This window comes from Littorina saxatilis, linkage group LG17 (assembly GCF_037325665.1).
Source record: "Littorina saxatilis isolate snail1 linkage group LG17, US_GU_Lsax_2.0, whole genome shotgun sequence".
Classification (NCBI taxonomy): domain Eukaryota; kingdom Metazoa; phylum Mollusca; class Gastropoda; order Littorinimorpha; family Littorinidae; genus Littorina; species Littorina saxatilis.
Genome location: NC_090261.1, coordinates 46499716 through 46520612, shown reverse-complemented (window position 1 = coordinate 46520612; position 20897 = coordinate 46499716). Strand labels below are relative to the sequence as shown.

At 41.1% G+C, this 20897-nt stretch overlaps 1 protein-coding gene across 8 annotated transcripts in view; it reads right to left on the bottom strand.

Annotated features, from left to right (window-relative positions):
* Nucleotides 1-7693: 7693 nt before the first annotated feature.
* Nucleotides 7694-20897, bottom strand: part of LOC138953448 (echinoderm microtubule-associated protein-like 2) — a 116472-nt gene continuing 103268 nt past the window's right edge. For all 8 annotated transcript variants that reach the window (XM_070325264.1, XM_070325263.1, XM_070325262.1 and 5 more), the window contains 6 exons: nucleotides 19337-19493; nucleotides 17359-17456; nucleotides 15630-15717; nucleotides 13849-13944; nucleotides 13444-13574; nucleotides 7694-12113 (listed from right to left, as the gene is read on the bottom strand). In XM_070325264.1, the coding sequence (XP_070181365.1) occupies nucleotides 11988-12113; nucleotides 13444-13574; nucleotides 13849-13944; nucleotides 15630-15717; nucleotides 17359-17456; nucleotides 19337-19493 (696 nt within the window). In that variant the 3' untranslated portion in view covers nucleotides 7694-11987. The remainder of the gene's footprint in view (nucleotides 12114-13443; nucleotides 13575-13848; nucleotides 13945-15629; nucleotides 15718-17358; nucleotides 17457-19336; nucleotides 19494-20897) is intronic.

Genomic DNA, 20897 nt, shown 5'->3' with positions numbered 1-20897 from the left:
CACACGCACATACACCACGACCCTCGTTTCGATTCCCCCTCGATGTTAAAATATTTAGTCAAAACTTGACTAAATATAACTACAAGAAAACAGCAGATTATTACAAACGGGTTGAAATTTAGTTCAACAGCCGTACGCTTCATACGCTGTGTTTAAATAGCATGGCGTGTCCATTGTTCACACAAAATGCTAACAGACGATAAATCTAAAAAATAAACATGCCAGTTGCTTTGCTTTTATTTGAAAATAACGATAGAAAGCAACAAGTCGCGTAAGGCGAATATACAATATTTAGTCAAGTAGCTGTCGAACTCACAGAATGAAACTGAACGCAATGCCATTTTTCAGCAAGACCGTATACTCGTAGCATCGTCAGTCCACCGCTCATGGCAAAGGCAGTGAAATTGACAAGAAGAGCGGGGTAGTAGTTGCGCTAAGAAGGATAGCACGCTTTTCTGTACCTCTCTTTGTTTTAACTTTCTGAGGGTGTTTTTAATCCAAACATATCATATCTATATGTTTTTGGAATCAGGAACCGACAAGGAATAAGATGAAAGTGTTTTTAAATTGATTTGGACAATTTAATTTTGATAATAATTTTTATATATTTAATTTTCAGAGCTTGTTTTTAATCCGAATATAACATATTTATATGTTTTTGGAATCAGCAAATGATGGAGAATAAGATAAACGTAAATTTGGATCGTTTTATAAATTTTTATTTTTTTTTACAATTTTCCGATTTTTAATGACCAAAGTCATTAATTAATTTTTAAGCCACCAAGCTGAAATGCAATACCGAACCCCGGGCTTCGTCGAAGATTACTTGACCAAAACTTGAACCAATTTGGTTGAAAAATGAGGGCGTGACAGTGCCGCCTCAACTTTCACGAAAAGCCGGATATGACGTCATCAAAGACATTTATCAAAAAAATGAAAAAAACGTTCGGGGATTTCATACCCAGGAACTCTCATGTCAAATTTCATAAAGATCGGTCCAGTAGTTTAGTCTGAATCGCTCTACACACACACACACACACACACACACACACACACACGCACGCACGCACATACACCACGACCCTCGTTTCGATTCCCCCTCGATGTTAAAATATTTAGTCAAAACTTGACTAAATATAAAAACAGCAAATCCGTTAGCAAGTTTATATCTATTCACAGTGGAAGGGTTTGCTGAATTTATTTCGCAAGTTGACACCAGTGTTAATTTGGACATTCCTTGAACAAAAAAATCCCACAGTTCACTTACGTTGTCTCCCTTAGTTAAGGTTTATGCAACAGTGGGACCTGCGATGTCAGGTCCTCCGATGAGAGGACACCTCCCATGAAAGTTCACCTTATGTTCTCCCTTTGTTTATTAAATGTACTCAAGTATGCTGGTCGCGTGAGACACTTTTTGTATACTGTTCAAAAAAAGAAACGCATAGCTTGTAATATTTGGTTAATTTAGTTATATGGCTACAAGGATATCCACCAAACTGCAGAAAATGTTTATCTGGTCGTCGACCTTTCATCCATTGCCACAAGTGAGCTCTGCACGTGACGCATGCGTTATCAGTGGCTACAATGTCAAAATTGCTCATTTGGCATGACCACTCGTCATGCTTCAGTGTAATCTCGTGAAACTCGGGGAATATTGAGCTCTCACCATGTCTTCCAAAACCCATAAAAGCGGATTGTTCGCCACAAAGAAATCAGACGACAATTCAGCGACGAAAGATGGCCTGATTGAGCAGAGAAGACCGCCAAATTGCATTGGGTCGTTTACAAGCAGGCCAAAGTCAAAGTGCAATCGCCAGGCACTTCCACGTGTCCCAGAGCACCATCAGTAGACTGTGGGTCAGGTTTCAAGCCACTGGCTCCGTTGCTGACTTGCCACGAGCGGGAAGACCAAGGGCGACAACTGCTGCTCACGACCGCTTCATACGGCTCCGCCACCTCCGGAATCGTTTCCTGTCGGCCTCATCTTCTGTCCAGGCTCTCCCCGGGCCACACCGATTATCGGACCAGACCGTGCGGAACCGCCTGCATGAAGCTGGTTTGAGAGCTCGCAGACCTCACAGAGGAGCTGTCCTCACCCGCCGCCATCGCCAGAACCGAGTGCAGTGGGGCAACCAGCACCTTCGCTGGACCGTCCGGAATCACTGGAGACACGTGTGGTTCAGCGACGAGTCCTACTTCCTGCTCCAGCGACATGATGGTCGGAGGAGGGTCTACCGGAGAGTAAACGAACGTTACGCGCCCAACTGTGTGGATGAGGCACCCGTTCATGGTGGTGGAGGCGTCATGGTGTGGGGGGCGATCAATACCGCTGGAAGGAGCACCCTGGTGCACGTCCAAGGGCGCATAACTGCCCAGCGATACGTGGAGGAAATTCTGCGCCCACACGCCCTTCCTCTTCTGGCAGACCAGGATGCCATATTCCAGCAGGACAACGCTCGCCCGCACACAGCACGACTCACCACCCAGTTCCTCACCGACCACCATGTCCAGGTGCTTCCCTGGCCATCCATGTCGCCAGACATGAACCCGATAGAACACCTCTGGGATGAATTGGACAGACATGTGCGCAGGCGAGAAGAAGCGCCAGCAAATCACCGCGATCTATTGCAGGCACTTCAGGAGGAGTGGGACACCATCCCACAGCAAGATACAGTCTACTTCGTTTATAACGTCGCCGGATATAACGTCACCCCGTTATATCGTCACCCAAACACCGGTCCCGGCTCAATTCCTTCTTTCCAAGACTATTTTAACCTCGGATATAACGTCACCGGATATAACGTCACCCAGTTATAACGTCACTCATCCATGTCGGTTATAACGTCATATCAATCCCCATATGCAGCAGTTTGCATGGTAAACGACTGTCAAGGCATGTTCATTTACCCTACACGTGTCACAAGTTTTGTGTGTTAACGGTATTCAAGTTTTTCCGTTTTCCCATTGTTAGAGGCCCAAGGAAAACTAGGTTCAAGGCATAATCATTTTTGCTGCATGCGTTTTGTGAGTTCCTGTTCGAGGTTTTTAATCAAAAGAAAATGTTTTATTTCATTTCGTTTTGTGAGTTCCTGTTCTATGTCTTTAGTCAGTAATGAAAAATGTTTCATTTCATTTCGTTTTGTGAGTTCCTTACTTAGGTTCCTCAGTGTTCTAGGTTTTTAATTAAAAGAAAAATGTTGCGTTTTGTGAGTTCCTGTCTTGGTTTTTAATACACATTTTTTTGTTAAAGTTTCATATCGAGCATCAGGGCCGGACGAGAGGGGGGGGGGGGGGGGGGGGGGGGGGGGGGCTTTGGGAGCTTTAGCCCCCCCCCCCCCCCCCCCCCCAGCCAAAACTGAAAAAAAGAGAGAGAGAGAGAGAGAGAGAGAGAGAGAGAGAGAGAGAGCTTAATAATAATAATATTGCAAAAAGCCGCTTGTGGTGCTATTTCTTTATTTTAATGACTTTTTTTGTGCAAAACACTAAGTGCAGTGAACCGACAAATTGAGAAAAGTGATACTGCACTTTTAAAGCACTATTATGACTCTACTTGGAAAGCCATGGACGTTATATCAAGTGACGTTATAATGATAATAATAATACAGTAGTAGTCTAACGAGTATAACGTCCCGCTCACTAGATGTGGTGGAGACGGTGGATGGGGGAAAGGGGGTAACTATGAACCCAAAGTTGTTACTACCAGAACGATTGTGCGTAAAGGTGGGCAGCCACTTTGCTGTTGACGAGAAACTTCTTCGTTAATAATAATATATAAGTCAAATAGACAGTAATTACGTATAAGGACCCATGAAGTTCTCGTCATTTTTATTTCTTCGAACATCAAGGACACGTCAAAACTAGCAGAATATGAATGAACGACAGCCATGTGTGTGTGTGTGTGTGTGTGTCCTTAAAGCTAATAACGTCGCACACTATAATTAAAGACTGAGATTGTCGGCGACGGAACCAGACGGAGCTTGACACTCCAACACTAGCAACCTGTCTCAGACTCAGCATGTAGCCGACAATACTATAAGTTAATTGGATCTGTGATCCAAACATGGCTTTTGGTCAATCGAGATGGAAGTTTATTCCACAAGCCCGTAGGGCGAGTGGAATAAACTGCCATCGAGATTGACCTAAAGGCATGTTTGGATCACAGATCCAATTAACATATATATCTCGACATTCACTGGTCTTAGGGTTTTTGTTTTCAAAGAAGAAAGAAACTTGCTTGAACACGGACCACTTCTCCGAGCAAAATCAACAAACCTAATCACTCGCATTCCACCTCATTGAGGTCTCGGCCAACCAAGACTATGGCATACTCGTAGCAAAGCCGCCGAATGGTACCGTAAACCAAGAATAGTGACGTAAGAGAATAGAATGTCGTCTTTTGATTTGGAACGTGACGTGTTTCAGAACTTCTTCTGGACAACTCGGATGGTCTTCTGCGTAGTGGTTGGTACGAGATTCTTTTTCTTCTTCGACAGTTCATCCTCCGATACTGTAGCAAAACGTTTCATCTTTTTTTCACTTTCGAGTATGCGGACGACTGAACTTGAACGCTAAACTAAGTAGTCCTTTCGGTATTATTACGCCGAGTCTGAACATGAGGTCTGAACATTGTTTTTAGGCAGGATCTAGGTGAAAGCGAGGCTGTTCTTATCTCTGTGTACAGTCGAGAGAGAGAGAAATACATGTCGAGACATTGTACGTTGATACGATTGCCGAACTTCGGGGAACATTTTGTGTATACAATTTTGTATTCATGGTCTAGCCAGGTTTTGGAAATACGCAAAGAAGAGAATAGTCCACAATTCTATAGTATGAGGAATTGAATTAAAGATTATTGTAATAAGTTAGTTTAAAACTTACAACAATATGTTGTTGTGATTTTTAAACAACACTAACGTTGCACTTTCCATTTCTGCACATAGTTTTATTAAAACAGTCAGTACTTTAGAAAGGGACATAACTCTTTGACTCCGGATATAACATCACCCGCGCGTAAAAGTGACGTTTTAACTGATGAACCGGATACAGCGTCACCGCGTATAACGTCGCTCAAAAACATCCCCCGAGGGGTGACGTAATATCCGGAGTCGACTGTATCCGGCATCTGATCCAGTCCATGCCCAGAAGGTGCCGGGCAGTTGTTGCTGCTCAAGGCAGTCACACCCCCTACTGACTTGACAGCCTCGGCACCCAATCGTATTGATTGACTGATTGATTTGAAGATGCAAATGAACTGTGTGTGCATTCAACTGTGTCCATACCAAATTTCAAACAAATAATCTAAATATTGGATTTTCTGTTAATTTTTTCGAAAAATAAAACAAATTTGGCAAGTAGCAACTATGCGGTTTTTTTGTGTGAACAGTATATCAACTGTATGTTACCTTGTAATATGCCTATTTCACTCGGATCAAGCATACAAACATGCAACATTTTCTTGTTTTGTTAGTACATGTATTCTTCTTATTACTTTTTTTAATTGTTATCTATTTATTTATTAAATGTCTGTGAATGTGTGTGTGTGTGTGTGTGTGTGTGTGTGTGTGTGTGTGTGTGTGTGTGTGTGTGTGTGTGTGTGACTATCCTTACATGTTCAATGGCATACAAGTTGGTCCATAATCGGCTCAATAGAATCATAACTAACCAAGCAGGACACTGAGGTTGTAAGTCGCTTGTTCATTTCATTGGATCTTATTCTCTCAGGCGCCAGGAGACTGTTTTCTAAATCAAGAGTGATTACTCCCCTTTGTTCCAACATCTTTCTAGTTCTTCATTTCATATTCAATCAATCAATATGAGGCTTATATCGCGCGTATTCCGTGGGTACAGTTCTAAGCGCAGGGATTTATTTTATTTTTGACTCACATGCGAAGCAAAAGTGAGTCTATGTACTCACCCGAGTCGTCCGTCCGTCCGTCCGGAAAACTTTAACGTTGGATATTTCTTGGACACTATTCAGTCTATCAGTACCAAATTTGGCAAGATGGTGTATGATGACAAGGCCCCAAAAAACATACATAGCATCTTGACCTTGCTTCAAGGTCAAGGTCGCAGGGGCCTTAAATGTTGTCTAAAAAACAGCTATTTTTCACATTTTTCACATTTTCTCTGAAGTTTTTGAGATTGAATACCTCACCTATATATGATATATAGGGCAAAGTAAGCCCCATCTTTTGATACCAGTTTCGTTTACCTTGCTTCAAGGTCAAGGTCACAGGAGCTCTTCAAAGTTGGATTGTATACATATTTTGAAGTGACCTTGACCCTGAACTATGGAAGATAACTGTTTCAAACTTAAAAATTATGTGGGGCACATGTTATGCTTTCATCATGAGACACATTTGGTCACATATGATCAAGGTCAAGGTCACTTTGACCCTTATGAAATGTGACCAAAATAAGGTAGTGAACCACTAAAAGTGACCATATCTCATGGTAGAAAGAGCCAATAAGCACCATTGTACTTCCTATGTCTTGAATTAACAGCTTTGTCTTGGATGACAAGGTCACATGTATTTTGGTAGGAAAAATGTGTAAAGCAGTTCTTAGTGTATGATGTCATTGCTAGGTTTAGTTATTGAAGGTCAAGGTCATGTAAAGGTCAAGGTCAAGCATGTGAGTCGTATGGGCTTTGCCCTTCTTGTTTCAATTTTTATTCAAGGCGCAGGGATTTATTTATGCCGTGTGAGATGGAATTTATTTTACACAATACATCACGCATTCACATCGGCCAGCAGATCGCAGCCATTTCGGAGCATATCCTACTTTTCACGGCCTATTATTCCAAGTCACACGGGTATTTTGGTGGACATTTTTATCTATGCCTATACAATTTTGCCAGGAAAGACCCTTTTGTCAATCGTGGGATCTTTAACGTGCACGACACAATTTAGTGTACACGAAGGGACCTCGGTTTTTCGTCTCATCCGAAAGACTAGCACTTGAACCCACCACCAAGGTTAGGAAAGGGGGGAGAAAATAGCGGCCTGACCCAGGGTCAAACACGCAACCTCTCGATTCCGAGCGCAAGTGCGTTACCACTCGGCCACCCAGTCCTTGGGTTCAGAGAGGAAGATGCATTTTCCTTTTCGGAAGCAAACAAAAAAAGCATGCTTTGATTCTGCCTTTTGGCATGCACGTTCTTGGGTCAGGACTACATGTAATTGAAACTTAGAAATGAAATTTGTCAAATGTTTTATGTTTGCTCACTAAAACTAAAAATAATAACGATAAAATGTATCAAGTAGTTCTTGACACAGCATGCAATTATTTTCATGTTGCACTTAATCATCCCAATGTTTGGGAAAATCGGGTTGCTTCGATTAAAACGGGAAATGAAAGTTTGTAGTATTTAGACAAGACTCGTGCACACTGTTTCGCAATGGTTTTGGGATCTGTTCAATGTTGTGTTCATTCCATAACAGTGCATCAGTGATTGCGAGTTGTTCATTATACACTTTGGCTGTTACCATCTCACTAATAAGCTGATTGTGCTTGAAATTATGTAATGTCCAGATCAGTTCAAACTTGTGAACTCTTGTATCACAAACACACACACAATGTTGTTTTCGCTTCACCTTTTAAACAGGCAGCTATGGACAGTTACATACAGACAGAGAGACAGAGGACAGACATACAGACTGGCACACACACACATACAAACACACAGAGAATATAAGATGTGAAACAAGTTTAATAATTTATGTAAACACAACAGTAATAATAATTCGGTTTTATACACAACAAATCTCAGTCTAAAACATATGCATTTAGGATTGACAACAAAGAACATGATGAACTGATTTAATACATAAATATGTCATAGAAAGACGTTTCACCATATGAATTATGATAAGGAAAATAGGCTGACTTCATATAGCATCCAAAAACACAACCTAAACTACCAAAATAGGAAAGAGCCCCGTTATTCCTTTTCTTCATACCAGGCAAAAGTAGAGATTTCTTTGAATTCTGAAGTCAAGTTAACACACAATTAGGTTAGGTGCTTCTTATCCAATTAGCAGTTTAATGTCTACAATAACAAAGTCGGAAATACTTTGAGAATCTGCACAAGTTCATTAAGAAAACAATCAACACAAAAAAAAAGCTGACAAATTTAATGAATTGTAATTGCTCAAAAATATCTTGACACAACCAAATGTGATTAAAAAAAAAAAGGAAAAAAGAAGAAAGATGGATCTACAAAAAAATCAGCCAAATGGCCCTATAATGTAGGGATAATTGTACTGACACTACTGTCATGGGCAAGGCTTCTCACAATGTCACTGTGACACTCCTGTTACAGATTTGTGTCGTTTCACACCTTCACTGTAAATAGGCAAAGATAGACATGACCTAACTCAGGGAGATTGTTAGGCGTAGGCCTAAAACTTATTTGAAATCAACAAAAACTTTCCCGCCATTTTGGCAGAAATGCCAAACTTTTTTTTACATCGGGGAAAAGGCTAGGCAAAGAACTGCCAAAAACGTCTCAAAATGAGCCATTAGGCAAATTTGCAGAAGAAAATAAATCCCAGCAACACCGATCCACGTTACTTCCTCCACACCATCGACTTGGAAGTCTGATGTCCTATGCAAATTGTAGATCATCCTTTCAACACAAAGTGCAGTACAAGAAACTCAGCAACACTCAGAAAATGATGGCTATACTGAAAAGGACAGCAAAGAAATTTTAATACTGTTTTTGATCTTTTACGAACAATTTGTTTTATTCCAAAAGTGCTTAGTTTTATTTGCGTCACGGAATGGAAGTGAGAGAGAAAAAGGAATGAAGGATAGAGGGAAAATTGAACAAGGATTATCAATGTACATGTACAGCCATACATTTTAATAATATTCCACAACACAAAAAAATCACAACATCCATACATTGAGAAGAGCAAGCACTTAAAAATCTTGAGGAGAAAACAAGGACAACAATCTGTGCATATATTTACCAACAAACTATTCCAAATACAACATACTAAAAATTCAGCCCAAAACAGAAATGTACGTGTCAAGAAAGAACAATCCAACCATTTAAGAGCATAAAATAGCCAAAATTCAAAAACAAAACAAACAAGTCACGTAAGGCGAAATGACTACATTTAGTCAAGCTGTGGAACTCACAGAATAAAACTGAACGCACTGCATTTTTTCACAATGACCGTAGTCCGCCGCTTGTGCATAACGGAGTAAAACTGACGAGCCTGTTCAACGCGGTAGTGGTTTCACTGTGCTGCATAGCACACTTTTCTGTACCTCTCTTCGTTTTAACTTTCTGAGCGTGTTTTTAATCCAAACATATCATATCTATATGTTTTTGGAATCAGGAACCGACAAGGAACAAGACGAAATTGTTTTTAAATCGATTTCGTAAATTTAATTTTGATCATAATTGTTATATTTTTAATTTTCAGAGCTTGTTTTTAATCCAAATATAACATATTTATATGTTTTTGGAATCAGGAAATGATGTAGAATAAGATGACCGTAAATTTGGATCGTTTTATATAAAAAAAATTATTACAATTTTCAGATTTTTAATGACCAAAGTCATTATTTAATTTTTAAGCCACCAAGCTGAAATGCAATACCGAAGTCCGGCCTTCGTCGAAGATTGCTTTACAAAAATGTCAATCAATTTGATTGAAAAATGAGGGTGTGACAGTGCCGCCTCAACTTTTACAAAAAGCCGGATATGACGTCATCAAAAGTATTTATCGAAAAAAAGAAAAAAACATCCGGGGATATAATTCCCAGGAACTCTCATGTCAAATTTCATAAAGATCGGTCCAGTAGTTTGGTCTGAATCGCTCTACACACACACACGCACAGACAGACAGACAGACACACCACGACCCTCGTCTCGATTCCCCCTCTATGTTAAAACATTTAGTCAAAACTTGACTAAATGTAAAAAGAAAAGAAAGAAAACATTATTGAAAAACAGCAAGGCATTTGAAAGAGCAGTTAAACAACTTTATCAAAGGTCAATTGTTCTTGAATTTTAACAAACTTTATCACAAGAGGCATTGCTGAAAGCAGAGAATTAAAAAAAAAAAGAAACAGACATGGACTTGGAGAAAGGGAGGGGTGGGGTGGGGCAACAAATATCACCAGGTCAAAAATCTTGCATTTTTGCTAAGTGGAACAAGAAAATTCATATTGTATAACAAGAGCAGAAGAGCAAGATTTACAGAAAAGAAAGCATGGTAACCTTTATGAAATACACACATATATCACACAAAAGAAATATTCAAAAATCCTAACAAAAAACCCAGAATAGAGAACTACATGCAAAGAGATTTGTGTATGTGTAAACAGGAAAACAAAAACAAAACAAAACAGTAGGTACATATATTCTACAGTGAAATTACAATCGCACATTCAACACAAATGCATTCTTTCAAAATCTCTTGCTTGAGAATTTGTCAGTCGGTGTATTTGTTTACAAACCCTAAACCCTTACTCTAAAACACACACATGCATACACACACACACACACAAACCACATAATGACAACTGCACAGTAATTAATAAGTTTCACAAATTTAAACAGTTCGATGAACACGTGATAAGACAGGTTGGTGTCGCGGAGTACTGATGTTGTGGAACGTAACAAAACTAAAATTTCACAAAACAATTCTTACAAAATTGGTCGTCAATCTTTTGATACACACCATAATCTCCCTTTTGTCTAGTCGCTTCATAAAAAATACCTACAAAGAAAAAGAACTCTAAAAGCCTTGTACTTGTTTTCTTTTTCAAGACCCCAAAAAAATCTCACTGGTGTCTTTTTCAATATGCACAAATGTTCTATTTTTGTAGTGACATTCTTCTGGCATGCATCTATTCTTACACTACAGAAAATCCTTGTATGAAATACCAATTTTTAAAAAATCTGTACATTTCACAATTTATTTCTGGTATCTAACACTGGTATCTAACACCACTTGCTAAACAAGGATAACTACTAATAACACTAAATAGCTGAAGATAGATCTTTGCTCAATAAGTGAAACAAGGACAAGAAAAACAATCAGCAACAAAAACATCCGCACAAAACTTTATTCTCACAGAGAAATGAGCAGGTTATCAATACACAAATCAATACACAAATACAATAATCTTCAATAACAAACAAATTGTATATGTATAGTACCGAGTTTATCAAACAAACAATTCACGTTTCACCCATTCTGTTAATGAGGAATATTCCTGAAAGTGTGAGAATTCTTCTCAAGAAGCTGTATTCCTTTAGCCAGGAGTGTACCACATTTTTGGGCCTACAACACGCATCAAATCTGACCCAAGTGCCTTTTGTGCAGCGAGGGCTTTTTTTTCAAATATTTTTTAACCAATTATTGAATTCAGCTGTTTTACTAAAATATGTGACACTGACTCTAACTGCCTGAGCTATTGCATATACAAATGCACCCAAAAAAAGTATTCAGTAGCATCTAATGCGGATATCAAACCCATCGGTCATAAGTAATAATCAAAAGACCAGGGTGATTGCACGTATCTGTATTAGAACGAGAAGCAGGAGAGGAACACCAAAACAGAAGTTCAACTCAGCTTTCTTATCTGAGGTAATAAAGTAAACTGTGTCTATGACTTGGGCCACATGCCACTCAGAGCTAGCAAAGCGCATTTCTAAATTGTATTCACTATCTTGCATGCACATGACAAATTGACCATTTTTCTCTAATACCTGACTGAATTACTACTTTGGCTCAAATAAAATTAGTCTAACATGACATAATGCATTGTAGGCCCCAGAGTATTTCGAAATTGCATTCACTATCTTGCACATGACTAATTGGCAATTTTTTTCTAATACCTGACTGAATAACTACTTTAGCTCAAATAAAATTAATCTGACTGACATGCCATGATGCATTGTAGGCCCCAAAATATGGTACGCGGATACTGTGAGCAATACTGGCAGTGCTTTGCGCAGAAGACTAGACGACTTGCCACTGCAGAATGGCACTGTCGTTGCCGCCGGTCGACACCAGACGAGAATCGTCGAACAGAAAGCAGACGGAAGTGACGTGGCTGCTGTGCCCTCTGTAGGAATGGGCAGGAGACTGAAACGCAAAGGAAACCAAAGCAAACTCTAATGAAATACAGCAAAGCGAGGGAATTTCATGAAACTAGTATCGGTATAACTATGGTAGATACAGATACCTTCATGCAAGACCATTCACTTGGATTAAGAACACTACCAAAATATCATTTTCTCGCTGCAGCATAACTCATTTGCCACTGAACTCATTACAAATGAAATTCTGCATGTAACAACAAAAAGTCCAGACTGACTTCACTGGAATCATAGGGATAAATGTATTGTGGTCGAGAGCAAACTCAACTCCTTCATGAATTCCCACTACACTGCAACCCGCCTTGTATGATACACAGGGTTCCTGCAGGGCAGAGCTGATACAATTCAATGAGTTTTCAAGGACATTTCCAGGACCAAAAAATGCTTTTCAAGGACATGATTTTCCCCAAATTAATGCAAAGCACCAAGCTTACCTTCAGTTTTTCAAGTCTGCAAACTATTAGTCATTCCGTAGTTGTTTCCCTTGCCAACTTCCGGGAAGGGAAGCAACTACGGGTGACTAGTAATAGTTAGTTCGTCTGCTTTCATTTTCACTCGATCTTTTATTCTCCCAAAATGTGTGTACTGTATTTGACGAAAAAAAAGGGGGTTGCATTTTTTTTAAACAAGACAACCTGCTGACGAAATGTATAGGCAACAATTTGGAAAAATCAAGTACTTTTCAATGACTAACAAAACTATTTTCAAGCCCTTTTCAAGGCCTGGAAAAGGTTTTCCAATTTTCAAGGAGTTTTCCAGGGTTCAAGGACTCTGTACGAACCCTGGATACACCAATTTACGACTTCCCCCATAAAACCAACTCAGTGATGACATAACGGGTACCAAAGCATGGACTTACCCTGGGTTGTGTGGAGGGGTACTGATACAGGTTAACACTCTGTAACGACATAACGGGTGCCAAAGCATGGACTTACCCTGGGTTGTGTGGAGGGGTACTGATACAGGTTAACACTCTGTAACGACATAACAGGTACCAAAGCACGGACTTACCCTTGTGTTGTGTGGAGGGGTACTGATACAGGTTAACACTCTGTAACGACATAACAGGTACCAAAGCACGGACTTACCCTGGGTTGTGTGGAGGGGTACTGATACAGGTTAACACTCTGTAACGACATAACAGGTACCAAAGCATGGACTTACCCTGGGTTGTGTGGAGGGGTACTGATACAGGTTAACACTCTGTAACGACATAACAGGTACCAAAGCACGGACTTACCCTGGGTTGTGTGGAGGGGTACTGATACAGGTTAACACTCTGTAACGACATAACGGGTGCCAAAGCACGGACATACCCTGGGTTGCGTTGAGGGGTACTGATACAGGTTGACCTTGCCAAAGTCATCAGCGGTGGCCAGGAGCGTCTCTTTGTGGTTGCGGTTGCAGCTGTTCACGTCCGTCCCATCGGCTCCCTCGGGCCAGATTCCTGAATAAAGACAGGAAGATCAATGAGACTGAGCATCCACACACTTGTTTACACACACAGATAGATATGCACAGAAATGCTGATGTACACACACAAACCTTTTAATACAGTGTTAGTGCACACACACACACACAAACAGTCACACGTACAGAGTCACACACACACAAACCTTTTAATACAGTGTATGTGCACACACACACAGTCACACACACACACACACATCGACACAGGCGCCACAAACAAAGCATAGAGTAAATAATATTGTAAAACCTACCAGCAGCGTTGAAGCCCAGAGTGCAGGACTGAGACGCCCACTTGATGTCACGAATGGTGGTTGGGTTGGTCAGCTGCTTGCACGTGCTGGCTGTCCCTGTAATCATGAGACAATGTTGCTGCTTACCTGACAAGTTTACCTTTGACTTTCTCAAAGCTCTGATCATTCATACTGATCGTTATTTTGCTTAAAAAAGAATAAACAAACCACACATTCACGTACACACTCTCACTCACTCACTCACACACACCTATGAATGGAGGCACGCAGGCACACACACACAAAGACACATGCACTCACACACACATGCACGCACACACACAGAAAAGGAGAAAAGGCAAGGGAGAGAAAAAGAGAGAGAATCAGAAGAAGGATACACTCGAGCAATGACAAACTGCAGCATAATACAGTAGAACCTCCCTATTAAGACCTCCCAAAATCTGACAAAATCAGGTCTTAATAGGGAGGGGTCGTATTATGGAGGATGGTTTTGTTATGTCCGGGTCCGTCAATGATCCGGAATGACATTGGCGTTTTGATTGATTCCGCCCACAAAGTAATGTTATTTTTCCCTTAAACGATTATGGTGACCTGTTTTCTAATTCAATTAATTACCCACACAGTTTTCTTGCTTGTTTAATCAAGCCACGTAACTACTCGTGGGTTAAGGTTTGAAATAAACAAACTGAGGTCGAACGAAAGCAGCGGTCCCAAAACATGCACATCGATGTCGATACCAGCTACTAATCATAGTCATACGATACCCAGCAACGATTTGGTTGAAAAAGAAAAGTGTCCCAAACGCAAGGAACAAAACGAATACCGCGGCAGTGTGTTGAAACTGATGTAAAATTGTAGCCAAAAGCGTCAGTTTTCACGATGAAACTTGACTCACTCATTCAACTTGGGGACAACTGCACTACGGACTGTCCACAGAGTTGAGTAATTTAGGACACGTACTCCACTACTCACCTTGAAACTTCACTGACGGGATTCTGAGAATTTATTGATTCAAACGAACGCCGCGTGGTTATATATCGCGTCATTCGGTCACGGATCGGGGAAAACCACGAACAATTCCAGATTTCAAAACCCATGTTCGTCGGCCGCCATTGTTAGCTAGACCGAAAATGTTACACACGCTTTGCATACGTACATCGCAAAATGACATGACGTCACCACAACTTTCGGTTTTGGTTCGATGATCGGATTTCTTTCATAACGTTTCTGTAACTTTGCGTGTTTAAAAGGAAGGAGTTCCTGCACAGTTCTTTGCTAAATGAAGCAGACATCTGGCCAATGACCTTTATCTATTCAAAATAAAGTACAGTCGCGAACATGTCAACAGAGGAAATAACGCTTGCGGAGAATGGAGCCTATTTGAGCAGACGACATCGCAGTTGCGTTGTGCTCGTCAACTGTTTGCTCAATTTTCAAAACAACATCAAGGTTTGCACAGTTTTGAACTTCTTCTTGGGAATAACAAAGTCGCATTTGACCATGATTTGTCAGTCGTATGTCGGGTTAAGGAGGTAGTCGTAGTACAGAGAATGTAAACAGAGTAAAAAGGATCGGTCATGAAATTTAAAGTCCTAACTTAGAGGAAGTCGTAATAAGGAAGGTCTTAATAGGGAGGCTCTACTGTACAAGAAACAATGTAGTGCAGTTGAAAACTGCGCACAGAGACTGCCTACAATGGTGACTCCCCTCCAACCCCCTTCTATCCCTCCTCCCACAGTGGCATGCTATGAGCTACGGACAAGACAAGATAATATACTCACACATGAGCAGCTCATAGTCGCCTGAATTGGAGGCAATGTACTGGCTGTCCTCGGACCAGTCTATGTGCGTGATGAAGCTAGAGTGACCCTGTGGAGTTGAAAGAGAACAAGTTTTCAACTTGAGAAGTACTGGTTATCTTTACCATGGAGGAACACATAACTACGCACCCACCCTCCCCCCTGCAAATGCAAGCACATACATTAATACACACGCATGTATGCAGGCGCACACACACACACACACTTTAACTCTCAGAATATTGGAAGAAGATAGGAAAACACTCACGAGTCACCAAAATATTTTGCATGGGGTAATTTACTTTACTGTTTTATGGATCCTCATTACAGCTGCAAAGCTTTGTTAACATCTAAAATACGTCTTATTTCACATGCTTGAATGTACAACTTCTCAAAAGCTGGTACAATAGATCTCTTGTCAGGGTCCATGATGGATTTATTTGAATGTGTATTTGATTGTGTATTTATTTCATTTGACGATTCTTAAATGTATATTGTTGTTATAATGAAGATTAATTGATTTTTTTTCTGTTTTTTTCTCCCCCCCATGTGTTCATCATGTACATGACTTTAAAAGTTTATATTTGTTTACTGATTTGTTGATTTTTAGTTTTGGAAGGCGCTTAGAACTCTGTTGGGATTTGGTGCCATATAAATACCCTTGTTATTACAGTAAAACCTGCATCCAGCGGACCCTTAATTCGGCGGACACCTTTGCATAACGGACACTTCAAGTGAGGACGGATGTATTTTACACTCAAAAACACCTTAAAAGAGCGGACACCTCAAAGGCGCGGACGCGGACACTCTCTTTTGGTCCCGATTTGGTTCGTTACCTGTCAACAACGGTCCGCCATCTTGGTTCTGCAAATACAATCTCGCTGGCGATGTGAACGCGCGAGAAGCTTATTTTGTAAGCCAACGACAGCACTTGAAAGATTGATTTTTTGTATGGTGCACGCTCATTGGTCGATGCCGTGAATTGAACTCAACTCACAAACAAAAACAAGTTAGGGTTTCTACTTTCTGTACTGTGATGCATCTTCGTCTCATCCTTCGTCGATCGCGGTCTCATCATGTCAAAACGGAAATTTCTGACTTTAGAAGAAAGAGTCGATGTGATAAAGAAATTGAACGGCGAACTCTTCGAGTGGTTTTCGAGAGCTCGATCAAAGAATATTCCCGTGAATGGCTTCAGATAAGAAACCGATTGCATCTCTTTCTCTCTCTCTCGCTCAGTCGTTCTCTCTCTCTCTCTCTCTCTCTCTCGCTTAGTCGTTCTCTCTCTCTCTCTCGCTCGTTCTCGCTATCGCTCGTTCTCCGTTCTCTCTCTCTCTCTCTCTTTCTCTCGCTCTCTCTCTCTCTCTCTCTCTCGTTCTCCGTTCACCCTGAAATGCTGACAGCTGTCATGAACTTGAGTAGCATTCTGAAGATGTGCGTCTGAACCAAACCAGACTGATTCTGGTTTTGTACATGTACATGTTGCATGTTGAACTTGTTTTCTTTGTCACTTTCTGTATGACTACATGTAATGCACAGTTTAGAATAAAACTATTTGGCTGGGTTTTTTCTTCCCAAAAAATGTCTGCGCATTCATATTCAAAAGAAAGGACACCTTTGAACAAAGGACAGTGGCAAGGTTCCCCAAGGGTGTCCTTTGCTCGCAGGTTTTACTGTATTATTATCATTATCATGAGCAAAAGCAACTTACCGAGCATCGGCCGACTCGCGAGAACTTGCGCCCTCCCTCACTGGCCTGGTACACGTAGACGTAGTTGTCTCTGGACCCCACAGCAATGTAATTGCCGTCTGCACAGTAACACTTTGTGTAATTACACTGCATTTTGTTAATAGTTAGTGCACTGTCAGGTTGAAGCACTGAAATGTTGTCCGACAGACTATTTTGTACAATGAACAAAACATCACAGTAAAGGACTTGAAAATGTTAGTGGAGGAAATTGATTTTTGCTGGATGACTACGAAGCACCCACATAAATGCATGCACACAGTTATACACACACTTTACTTGATGAATACCTGTTTTCACACACACACACACCATACATGCACAAACGCACACTCACATACATACAAACATTCAAAACACATTTACACACTCATACACGCACAGTCTGATATTCTTTATCAGTAAACACCACACACAGGTAAAGCATCGTTTACCTTCATGCACAAATACCAGTTTTCACACACACATGCGCACGCACACACAGACACAGACTTGTACACAGACATGCACAGTCTGATGTTCTCTCTCAGTACACACCACACACATACAGGTACATCACATACACACACACACACACACACTGTCCACTCCCTCTCTCTCTCTACCTACACTTGGTTGATGGACTGATTATCGGTCGTGTGAATAATCGAGTGAAAAGAAAGACAATTTGAAAAAAGACACTGACCGCGATACGGTATCCGTGACGCGTTATTCCAATACAGTAAAACCTGAGTCTAGCGGACCCTTGTTGTAACGGCCACCTGCTACATACGGACAGTTTATCATGGCACGAACACAATTTCAACAATAACTAACCTTTAACGGGCGGACACCTGCCACTTACGGACGCGGACACGATTTTTCGGACCGTAGGAAGTGTAAACACTGTCACAAACGGACACAACGTACATAAAAACGCAACTTCGAAAACTCGACTGTTATGCAGTCAGTGCTCGGCAGCCGTAGCCGTAGCACAAATGGTTGTTGATTGGTTGTCCTGTCCCTTTTCTGACCAATCAGTGGCTTGTTTAGATAGAGACCCACTTTCGCTCACTCACTTTCGCTTCGCTCACTTTCGCTTTTCCGCATTGTGGATACAGTCACAACCAAAAGCAACAGTAGACTACTGTGTTTGAAAATGGAATCTCCAGCAGGAAAAAGAAAAGCGTTGACTTTAGAGCAGCGTGTCGCTGCCTTGAAAAAACTAGATAGCGGCCAATCATGCCGAGATGTGGCGAAGGAGATGGGATGTGGTAAAACACAGATCGCGAGGATCAAATCGGAAAAAGAAGACGTGATGATCTCTCTCTCTTTGTAAGCAATCGTTCGAAGGAAACAATAGTTAACACAGCTAAATTTTTGTTCCATGCATTTATGCTGAGACTAGAAAAACTGAATGAAACAAGAGCTGACCCAATTTGGTCGAGACACACTGCGGAATTTCCCGTTGAATGACTGATGAAGAGTCAGCTATTTTTAGCTTCGTGACGTCCGACTTGCGTAAGTTTGAATGCACAGTGTGTGTAGGGAACGGGGTAGGCGGGGGGGGGGGGGGGGGGGGGGGGGGGGGATGATGTTGTTGTTGTTGTTGTTTGCTACATGTATCATTTGTTTACTCACATTTTCAGTGAGTCTCATGTTCAATCCAATAAATACATACCGTACTACAGGACTGACAAAAAGTGTCTTGTTCATTTTACGTGCTCTTTGTAAAATATTGCCCCGGCCCCTCCACCTGTGAAGAAGGGACACCTGTCTAATAGGGACACTATTACCATTCCCCAAGGGTGTCCGTTAGAGACAGGTTTTACTGTAGTCAGAATGTCCAACTATTGTGTATATTTATTTTTCTCGTGTTTTTCGTTTATTTCTCCAACCCACTGTTCCCTTTCAGCAATGGGCCGACGGCCTATGCAGTAAACATTCGTTCATTCGTTCGCACCTGGAGAGAACTGAATGCACTCGATCTGCTCGTTGCCGTCAGTGTGCACAGAGACGATCTCATGGGTAGCAAGGTCCAGCACGACCCAGCGAGCTGCCTTGGTTCCTATGGCAACCACCGAGCCCTCAGGGTGGAAACAACAGCTGTGAGCTGGGTCCTAAAATGAAAAATAAATCTCTATACCGATTCCAGGTTTTTGGTGTCATCTTTATAGAAACATCAACATGCTGTAGGCAGAGACAGTAACTTGGAGGCAGACAAAGGGAACAATTACATTCCACTGGCAAGACAATTAAACAGACAAATTTAGTTTCATAAAAAAAAGAGACAGACAAACCAGCACTAAGTGAGCTCCACTGAAATAAGCGAAACTTGATTTATTTCCAAATCTGAAAATTATTTGCCCTTAAACTACAGTAGAATGACATAACGTTCCAATCAATGCATGATTTTCACACACTTATTAGCCCCACATACCACAACTTCCTTGAATATGATGCTGGCTTCAAAGAACAATCTAAAGCAACTGATACAGCAAGCAGTCTTTTTGTTTCAAATGCACTCTGGAGCCACTGTGTGCCTGTTGTTGTGGTTGCTGTTGTGTGCAGATGTGCGTGATTTGTTACATGTTGGAGCTTGTGATTCTTGTGTTTGTTTGTTTGTTTGTTTGTTTGCTTACAGGGTCCCCACTGGTTTTTAGAAACAAAATTCCATGACTTTTCCATGACTTTCCATGAGCCTCAATAACATTTTCCATGACTAGATCCACAGGTCGCCATTTCCGAACACGCAAACTTTTTACGTCTTGTCACTGCCAGTTTTGACACTGGCTTGCTTTGCACTGAATTTGAGTCAGTTTCTACGCAGTGTCTCTTCGACAAGCAAGTCAAGCATTTGCTACACAGTCAGATTATCGGTAATGTTTGCTGGTCCTGTCATTTCACTAAACTGGACCAGCCACTGTTTGTATCCATCTGCACTTTCGTAAATTCCGTTTCGTAACCGTCACTGTGACTTGACGAACTGTCATCTTTTTCACCGCGATACACATTTCATTGCGAAGATCTTCCTCGGTAATTCGTTTCAATTCCGCATACTTTTTGTTGTCAAGAAACAACTCGAAAGAAAGTTTCAAACTCATCATCCTCCATCTTGCTTGTCGAAGCGCTAAAGTACTTTATTGATGCAAAAACAAAAAACTTCGACGAAACCGACTCAAATGCAGCGCAGACGACACGACGAGATAACGGAAGGAAGTGAGCCTCGCTTTGGCTCAAGTGCCGTTAAAAATACCGTTATTCTCGTATGCAAATACGAACGAGAAGTTGGTCATACGAACAAGCCATGTGCTGGCGACGCGAATCGGGGAATGGCTGGGCAACGAAAATCGCCGCTGGCGTGCTAAAGGTTAATTTTTTTTTCTTTCTTATTTTTGTTAAATTCCATGACTTTCCATGACTTGAATTGAAATTCCATGACTTTCCAGGCCTGGAAAATTAAAAATCAAATTCCATGACTTTCCAGGTTTTCCATGACCTGTACGAACCCTGTGCTTAACGCC